The 9922-nt window shown below is 35.2% G+C and overlaps 1 protein-coding gene across 41 annotated transcripts in view; it reads right to left on the bottom strand.

The window, feature by feature from the left end:
- Positions 1-1056: 1056 nt before the first annotated feature.
- CAMK2D (calcium/calmodulin dependent protein kinase II delta) overlaps positions 1057-9922 on the bottom strand; it is a 296165-nt gene continuing 287299 nt past the window's right edge. For 23 of the 41 annotated variants that reach the window (XM_026013488.2, XM_026013483.2, XM_072755365.1 and 20 more), the window contains 4 exons: positions 7658-7752; positions 5616-5844; positions 4159-4254; positions 1057-2963 (listed from right to left, as the gene is read on the bottom strand). In XM_026013488.2, coding sequence (XP_025869273.1) covers positions 4188-4254; positions 5616-5844; positions 7658-7752 — 391 coding nt within the window. In that variant the 3' untranslated portion in view covers positions 1057-2963; positions 4159-4187. The remainder of the gene's footprint in view (positions 2964-4158; positions 4255-5615; positions 5845-7657; positions 7753-9922) is intronic. The other 18 variants (XM_072755379.1, XM_026013491.2, XM_072755368.1 and 15 more) reach the window with 1 other exon arrangement.

Here is a 9922-nt window from a genome sequence, read left to right as displayed (position 1 = left end):
TAAAAGAAGAATGTTCTATTCCCCTGAGTAAGGACTAATAAGAACAAGGGGAGTATTAATATTTGTGATTATAACAGTTATAGAAGCTACCACGTAATATTACCTACCAAATATTACTCTAGGTACTCTGTACCCATCACAATATCCCTAGTAGACTGGTCTGTTTGTTCTCATTTTACAAATACAGAAACTAAAGTTCAGAGAGAAGAGGCAACATGTTCAGAGTGTCAAAGACAATAGTGACGGAGCCAAACATTAAACCCAGGAATGTCCGATTGCATCTTGAGGTTCCCACTTATGGTTTGGCCAACAGTTCAAAACTATTAACAGCTTCTCCCTTCCTGGCTCTTTTTGAGTTTAGAGATGCAAAGAGGAATACACAGTTCTTGCCTATAGAGACATTATACTGCAGTAGAGGAGACACAAAGATGTGTTTTCAAAACCGCATGGCTGGCAGAACTAGATCCAGACTACACAATATTGAAAGGATAGGCAAGCTTAGAGCACAGTCTAAGGAAGTTTAATCAAGTTGATGATACTCTAAACTGGATTTTTAGGAATGAGTAAGAATTAGGTTGAAGAAGGGGGAATATTCTAGGTGAGAAGCCTAAATATGTGTGATATTTGCAGTAAATTGAAAGATGTTGCATATCTGTACATTCAAGTTCACGTCGACCAGTAACAGGAGAGGAGGTGCTTGCCGGGATACTGGAGATAACACTGAAGTGTTATACAGTCAGATTTGGGTTCAAAAAGGAACGTCCTAGCAGCCATGGAAGGATGGATTGGAGGACATTTTTAAGACTCTTGTTTTTAACCGCTTTGTTCTCAGAAAAATTTTCTTAGCAGAGACTGTTATTTTGTGCATGTAGTAAATTGCCATTGTTACCAAGTATATTTTTAAAAGGAAGCATAGTTCAATAACTTCATCTACCCTTTACAAAAGATAAATTGTTATGAACTAATGAGACCATAGTAGGACAACTGCCGTTGGCACTAGCCAACATGATGCATGCATTTAGTACCTCTTCTTAAGAAATAAAGATGGACACATTGTCAGCAGAAATCACAAATTTATTAACTCTTAAATATATCAATCAGTCATTTACCATTATGGCAAGAAATATATACAGTGTCCCATGGTAAACTGCAGTGTTTCAAAATGACAGAAGATAATGTGTAATTCAGTTGTGGCGGAGAGAACAAATCACAATTTCCTCACATCTCAGTGCGGAGACAAACTTGATCTACAGTAATACTTCAACACCACATGCTAAGTTGAAAGTGTAAAAAAAAAAAAAACCACTCTATACCTATTATTTTTAAAATACATGTATGCCACGTATAGCCGCTTCACAAAAAGGTAAAAGAAATCAAAAAGGGAAAAACGAGGCCATTACTTTTTCACAGATCTCATTGGCAGGTTAACATGGCTCAATACATTTACTGTATATATTTATTTTAAATATATATTTTTAAATCGTGTAATTATCAGAAAAGCTTTAATCCATCTACCATACATCCACTAGCAACAATATCTAAGGTGATGAGTCATCAACACAGAAAGGTGAAATGAGAGAAAGAGGGTTTAGTTTTTTGCTTCTGCTTTAAAAATAGGCTTCTGAAGATTGTGAATTACTATTGTTAAAATAACGCTGATGAAGATACCATGCACTATAAAGCATTTCAGGGAAGAGAAACAGCCTTACAAGAGCTGAATAAACAAAGGAGAAATGAGAAGCACAAAGAAAATATGGGCATTTCCCTTTTCTTTTTAAACTGGAAAATCCTAATTCTTCACAGAGAGATAATGTTACTGACACAAGAGAGAAGCTAAGAGGGCGTAAGCCACAAAAATCAAGTTCTAAACACTTAATGAGAATGGAAATCACAGACCTCTCTGACTTTAGCCAGTAGTGAAGCAGGAGGGGCCCCTTCCACCAGGCAGAGCTAAGTGCACATTCACAAAATCCTGCTCTGCTACAACTCCTTGCAAGTCCCCTAATCAGTGAGACACAGCTCTGGTGTCAGGGACACCAGAAATCCTCACTGCTTTGATCCTAAGTTTAAACAATGCTAAAACCACTGACATAGGCTCGCTACATCCAAGCTAGAGCCTAAGCAGAATCAGGAAGCTTTAAAATCTTGACAACAGTTTTGTGGGTCCTGAAGATGATCAAAAGTGCTAGTTTAGTTACCTCGATTATGCAAATTTCACTTTCCTTTCTGTCTAGTAGAATGTGAGAAAAGACAGAAGAGGATGGAGACAAAGCAAACAGCAACAAGTAAGATCAAATGGAGAAAAGAAAGCATATATCTGAGAAAGGAACAAAAAAATTCAGCAAATTCACCAGAAGTGTGAATATATCCTAAAGTGATCACTCATAAATTATGTGAATTTTTCCAGTTTACAGTCTAACCAAAAACAACTTTGGATGGTAGCAAACCAACTGATTCTCCCTTCCACATTCATGAGTGATTTTGCTCACATATCAACCTACTTTGTTAAACAGCAATATCAACCAGGAAACTGAAGGTATATATATATTTTGCTTTTTGTTAAACAAGCCAAAACTGATTAACAGCAAAGAATTTTAAAAAGGTATGTTTCTCTTACAAACTGTCATTCAGAGAGAATAATTTTGAAGTCTGTTATATCTTGGCATAAACAGAAACTTGAATAGGTTGCATTTGGAATATTATGGAATATTTTTTATCTGACCTCCCCCTATTGTTTGCCAACAGTAATTGAAGTTTGCCTGGAACATCCCCATAGTTGAAGTGTAAACAATGTCTAGGAAAGGAATATATGACAAGATGATGCATCACATATGCATTACGTGTAGGACTTTCACAACTTCATGCACTCAGAAACATGCATGAAGGGGGGAGAGGACGGCCCAGGGTTACCATCCAGATGCCTTGAGAACAGAGAATGCAGAAGTGGCACTGTTGATATTTAGCTGAAAGAAAGGGGAGGGGAGCAAAAAAATAAGTTATACTGTTTTACAAAATATCGTCAAACTGTTTTGCCAAAGACTGTGACTAGGCTACATTTATATAACAACTAAATTAATAGAGTGAAATACAATGTATAAAAGATCTTTGCTTGGGATCATTAAAAAATGAAATACACAATGTTAAACAAACACAATGTTAAAATAGTAAACAGTATTAATTATCTATCAACTTGTCCACACAGAGCTAAGCTACAAATAAAAATAGGAACCCAGGCTTCAATCTCCTTATTGAACTTAAATATGTATTAAAAGCATTCATGTTTACTAAACAAATATTTTGTTGAAATAGATGAAAAGTTTAAGTGCATCCTTAGCTTTTGTCATTATTCTTAGACTCCTTGGGGAGTTAAACCTACAAGTCAATTTGAGGAATATAGCCTCAAAAATAGAGAAAACATATTATTATTTAATTGGGAGTCTCTCTCTTTTTTAAATCCAACAGCAGGGAGCAGCACTATTTCTTAAAAGCTCTGACAAGGTTGAGCGCTTTGAGTGGAGAAAATATTCACAACATTAGCACACATAACTGAATCCTAAGCCAAGTTAAGAAACAAATCTTTAAAAACAACACAGGTGTGAATTTAATTACAGTCAACTTTCAATTATCCTCAGGAATTACCCACTATGTAAGTTTTAAATTTCAGCTTGACTTCCTCTTGTGGCCTGTCCTCATAGTCAAATACCATTATACTTAGGCAGAGCAAGTTAATTTATATATTAACCTTAGCCAAGTGTGTAACTCGAATTACTACCTCTAGAAAAACAGACCCCCAAAAATCCTAGACCTTGATATAAATTAGGTCTGGATAATTGAGAGTTGTCTGAATTGACCCAGACATAATGGACTTTGGATGTGGATGTGGGAAATCCAGGATATTCGAAAATGCTAAGATCTATATGCTGAAGGGAGGCTCTGCTCAGCACTTATTACCTTTAAAATAAGGGTTATGCTACAAAATGAGGCCAAACATTAGACTCAAGAGCTCATGCAAAAATGCTGTAAGTTTTCAAAGACCTTTTATATTTTCCATTGAGTATAATGCAAAAGAAAATATCCTTAAGGGGAAGAAAAACAGCCATGCAGCTTTTTAGTCATTAGCTCCATTCACAAAGTATCACGGAGCAGGATGTTACTTACAAGACCCATATGTGAATGGTTTTCAAGCCTTAGATGTTTTGCCACAAAGAGGTGCTTCCTGAGAAGTTTTCTTTCCCATTTGGAATACAGGATGGCCTATTAAGAGAAGCCCCACTTAAGCCACCTGGCATAAAATGAAGTTTTCTTAAATAGGCTCTGTCCCACAAATACTTCAGGGAATTGTAGAAAAACCTAACCCTATAGTACTGTATGAATGTAATCCCTTCCATATTAACTGGCAATTAGTGCTGTACCTCTTTGGGGTAAAAAACACACAAATATGAGTGTCTTCATTATTCTATTCTTTTTGTCATTCTCTTAATGGGCTGAAATTCATTCTAAAAATAATAGCTATCTTTTTTTCCTTCATCTACTTTTTACAAATCCAACAGTGATATATAACTATTAAGGCTATGGAGAAGGCCTTTGAAAACCACTGTGGTACATTATTAAACTAAGAAATTTTGACAGATTCTCTGGAGTTGAATGGCTGTTCGTATAAACTTGACTCCCTCATCCCACTCCCCACCCCACCCCCAATATTAACAGGTGATCCTGGTGAAAGAGTTTAGAATGACATCAGCAGTGGGACAAGCTTCTGAGTCTAATCCCTTCACTGATGCAACCTTATTTCCTAAAAATATTCCCCTTTACTCCAGTTGGAGCCAGCCTTCCTTATCCATATTCCTCTACCATATAAAACTAACATCTTGACTTTGTCCCATCCTTCTGATATTCCTTGACTGTGCTCCAGATCTCCAAATTCCACTCAGAATGTTGGACAAGTCTTAAATGATATCTTCTACAAAAGGTATACTTCCAATTGTTAACAGTTTTGCTACATTGGTCATTAATTCCATTCTACTCTGATGTTATGAATCTCATAATTTTTCTTTGGCCTAAGTTTCTTCCTAAACTAGAATACAACTTTTACCTGTATTTTATCTGGTACAAGTTAATCACCTAGGAGATGTACAATAATATTTGTCTCATTACTGACTAGAAGAGCAGACATAATGTCTGAGGTAGAGTGGCACAGGGGAGGAAGATTTTGAGATATCTGCTACTTATATTTTAAATATTTCTAAATTTCTTCTAATATCTGTAACTGGGCCCAGTAGATAATCTATAAAGTTCGATATTATTTGTCCATTTTAGAAACTCTCTACCTTCCTCTGCCAATTGTGACAATGAAGTCACAAATTATTTTCTTATTACCTGATTTAACAAAAATAAATCAGCTTACTAGGATATCCTCCAGTTTCTATTGTGTGTGTTTCAACCCACAGTTGGTCTAATCTTTCTAGAGAGTTACAATCTGTTTCTCTTTGAACATTCCCAATGTAACTGACTGCTAGCATTAAATAATATATATCATGTTATTAACAATGGAATAAGTATAAAATCGCTGACCATGGGTATATTAACAAAGAAGCTGACAGCCTGGAAATATTTACTTGATGGGTACTGTTGGTGACCCAGAGCGATGAAAATGAACATTCTGCCACTTTCCATCCCGGCGATGCCACACACGAGTCTCTTCTGACTGCATTGTCTTTGGCATTCCACTGCCATCCATGTATTGTGTGAGCCTAATGTATGCTATGCAGGCAGCATCATCACCTACCAGGTGTACGTGGGGGTTTAGGATAATTGTGTGGATTGGTTTATTGCTTTTGGACAAAGCTGAAAGAGAATAACATTGAAAAACAACACTTAGTTTCTACATAAAGTAAATCAAAACCAGTATCTTCACCTGGGGCTAATGAATGGAATGCTATTCATTCATTCATTCAATTATGAATTGTTTGCACTAATTGAGTCCCTGGCAACGTGTAAAGTATAAAGGAAAAGAGAAAGAGCAAAAATAGTCATTGTCTGTGTTTCCCTTTTTGGAGAATTTGCATGTCACTCTGGAAACTATGGAGGGGGGAGCTGAAGAGATGTATTTATTCATAATGGGAAGTGGTTAGAAACAGAAGCCATGTTACAGAGGGAGAAAGCCTTGCCCAGATTCAGGGAGCAGTTGACAGGATATCCTGTCATCTTGTTCGTTTTTGTTAGTTGCTATAGGATATGGGACAAGGGAAATATAACAAGTATCATATATGGATAGAACTGTCTAGAAAAAAGCCTGGCCATTAATTAATTCCAATTTGTTTCCCCATCTTATCCTGTCACCCCTTTACTTCACAGAGTCTATTTCCTGATAGTCCAGTTGTAGTCATCCAGTAAAAATCCAAAATTTGGCTGTTGGACATTTGGCCTGATTCTGATCCTCTAGTTCATTCTTTGATTAAGCAGGCCTCCTAAGGCCTTTGGTGTTTTGACAATAGCTACAGATTCTAATTATTCAATGACCAAGAGATGTGAAGATTTAGTACAAATGATCATTGATGTCATTCTTTTAGATCACTAAACAGGCTGACCTGTTTTACCTATTGTCCAAACCTGCTTCCTATTCTCAGAAAATATTTTAGTAAATTACTCAGTGCTACAGTTACATAAAAAGAATGCCTCATTATGAAGAATATATATTTATGGTAAGGAATAACATATAGTTTGAGTTGAAGGAAGTTAAATATTTAATGGGCTAATTATTAATTCTTTTGCTAGGGCTGAGATGGTATCAATGGAGAACCAACTGAAAGAAACATTGAGAATGAGAGAATTTACTGAGTATTTGTTAAGGCCAATTTACTACATAATTATTTGTTTGCTCTCAAATGCCCAGGGAATATAAAGAAAAAGTAATTCATTAAACATATCTTAACTTAAAAATCCATGCCAGGGCAGACACTCTTGTTAATACTTATAATTACTAGAAGTGGTCTTGATTATCCTAATCATTACTACACCTCTTCTTTCATTTCTAAGAATTCACTGAAAACGGGTGAATTCATTCTATGCATCATGCAAACAAAACACAATACCTAGTCTTTAAGTATAAGGAAAAGAAGATAAAAGGAATTTCTGGTTTACCCTTTTTTTTTTTTTTTTTTTTTGAAGGCCTCAAGAATTTCTGCAGGGGCATGTGTTGTATGGCTGTTTCCTCTGAGACCACTAAAATTCTTGTAATGGCAACTGAAATATTTACCTGACCACTCATCTTCATGTACATTTTACTTTGAAAAGTGAGCACTAAATATGCTTGAAAGCACTAATTTATGTCAAATATTCTGACATGCGGTGGTGTCTTTTATTTTTTCATATATAAATGATGTTTTATGAATACTTTTTTGGTGATTCATTTTACAGCTTATATCATACATTCACTGTGACTTAAATGGAGTATATTCAACCAACATTACCTTCTATAAATCAGATAGTTTTAAAAACACTAAAACCTTTAAGCTTGTCATTTCCTAAAAATTTCAAATATAAAATATTTTATGATGTAAAATTCTCACTGCAGAATAGAGCAAACAAAACTGCAAATTTGGGAGAAATTCAACAAGAAGCTGGAAAAGTCATCTTATAAAATTTAGAATATATGTACCATTTTCAAAGTAGAATCGGTGAAAGTCCATCCCTTCCACTAAATTACCCAAAGCTTCAGGTTCAAAAGCAGTAAGACCTGGGTCACAGATTTTTCTGTAGGGACAAATAAAAATAATCATAATGAAAATGACCATTACATGAGTTAATATATTCTGTTACACACATATCCACTCTTATTTATCAAACAGTGAAGGAGTCTCTTTAAAAAATACAAAATATAAAATTTCTTTCACAGCCCTTGGCACGGTGGGTTGAGGAGCAAAAACTGTTCTGCAGAAAACTCTGATGGGGCAAGATAATATAGCAAGTTCCAGCAGATGATAATCTATACTACTTTAGGAATCTCTTTTTAAAAATTTCTGCTTTTTTTTTAATATTTCCAAGGTAAATTTTTAGTATTTCTCCAGCTTTTCTCATTTTTAAAGTTCTGTCTAAGTACAATACACTGTCCAAGCCATACAAAACCAACTTTGGCTTTGAAATTAAATAATTTTGGAACAATTTTTGACACCTTGTACAGTCATGCCAAATATCTATATTATTGATTTGAAGGCATGTGTCACATCCTATACTTTCTGGAAAAGCTGAATTGAAAGTTTATTGAACTTTTAAAATTAATAAAATGCACGTATTTGTTTTTTTAATCCTAGAAACGTAATTTAACAAAGAGATAGAACATTTTAAAATATTCAGAGAAAGCCAGTAGGCTTTCTGTGGAGAAATTTATTCAACAAAGAATTGTTAAACACCTACTATGTAGTGGGTATTCTTTGAAACAATTATAATGCAACAATTAAGAGTGGAATAGAAATAAATACAAAGTGCTTGAAAACTAGATTACTTACATACTAGACAGGAAAGATTTAAGACAAAAAATGTAAGCTTGGCTTTCAGGAGCAAGTAGCAGTTTTACAGGTGTGTAGAAGGTGGTAGGTAAGAGGGGGCAGCAATCACAATGGCAAAGTAGTGTGAGAATGCAGAGTATATTTGGGGAATGATGGTTAGCTGCTTGATCTGGTGAGTGCTGGGCACAGGGTTTGTATATAAGTCCATGGAAACATAAAGGGGGAAGCAGTTCCTTCGGCCTTTGGTGAGGCTTCCCAGAGGTGGTGACATAAAATCTGGATTTGAAGGAATTGGTGGAAGTTTACAAAGTAGATAAAAGGATCTGGGACTATTCTGGGGCTACATCTAAAATAGTCCCCCCCATTTGGGAGGCAAAACATTTTAACTGTTGAACAGAAATACAAGTTTCAAAAGGCTAACTCACTATGGTTCTTCACAGTATTGTTCATAGAATGTGGAACTGATTTTTTCAAAGAACATTTTAAAAGTACATAATAATTTAAAAATTAAAAAAAACCAGATCAGTGATTATTCTTTGTGTAAAAAAAAAAAAAAAAAAAAGCCTTAAAGGCAGGGGTTGCAGGGGTAGCGGGGAGGCATTTTACATTTTTGCCTCAGACTTGCTAGTGGGCAGGTACTTCCAAGCTCGGAGTCAAATATATATGATCTCTTTGTAAGAGGCAAACTGCGAAAAGAACAATGTTCCTATGGTAACAGAAATTTATTCTGCTGGGGCTATTACTTCCTCTATAAATATGACTTTCAGTTGTCAACATAGGTGAGTCAAAATTTTTTACTACCTTATATTGGCACTAAAATAATCTGAGAATCACTGTACCATGACGGATCTCTTTACCTAACCATCAAAAGAGTCAATATATCTGAAAACCTGTTAATATGTTCTTTCTCTCTCTCCTATGTATATATGTATTTATTGCCTGTCCTAGGCTTTGGATTAATAAAGCATTCACAAAGCTGCCATTTGATGTATATATGTCTGCACACATACTCTGAACAGGTGTTCTAAGGACCAGATGACGGAGCTTCACCAGTTTGTTCTACATCCAAAAAGCTCCTAAATGGAAGGACCTATTTGATTATCCCTGGGCCTGAGAATGCAACATCAGACCAGATTATAGGCCTCCATAGGCAAACTGATATGATTCCAAGGGATTGCATTATTTAAAATACCCTACAATAAAGTGTCTGAGAATATAGGAAATATCCCAGTTTTGCTTGATTTTCATCACCACCAAAACATGTTTTTTTTTTTTTGACTATTCCACCAGAGAATGCTATTACCAAAAAACAAAAACAAAAACAAACAAACATTTTTAAAGAGTATTCTCATGTTTTGAGAATCCTATAGGTCTAACAAAGTTATCAGCAAAAAGAATAAAAGAGCAGGTTCTATGGC

This window comes from Vulpes vulpes, chromosome 4 (assembly GCF_048418805.1).
Source record: "Vulpes vulpes isolate BD-2025 chromosome 4, VulVul3, whole genome shotgun sequence".
Taxonomy (NCBI): domain Eukaryota; kingdom Metazoa; phylum Chordata; class Mammalia; order Carnivora; family Canidae; genus Vulpes; species Vulpes vulpes.
Note: the sequence above shows the minus strand (reverse complement) of the source record. Positions and strands in the feature narration are given on the sequence as shown.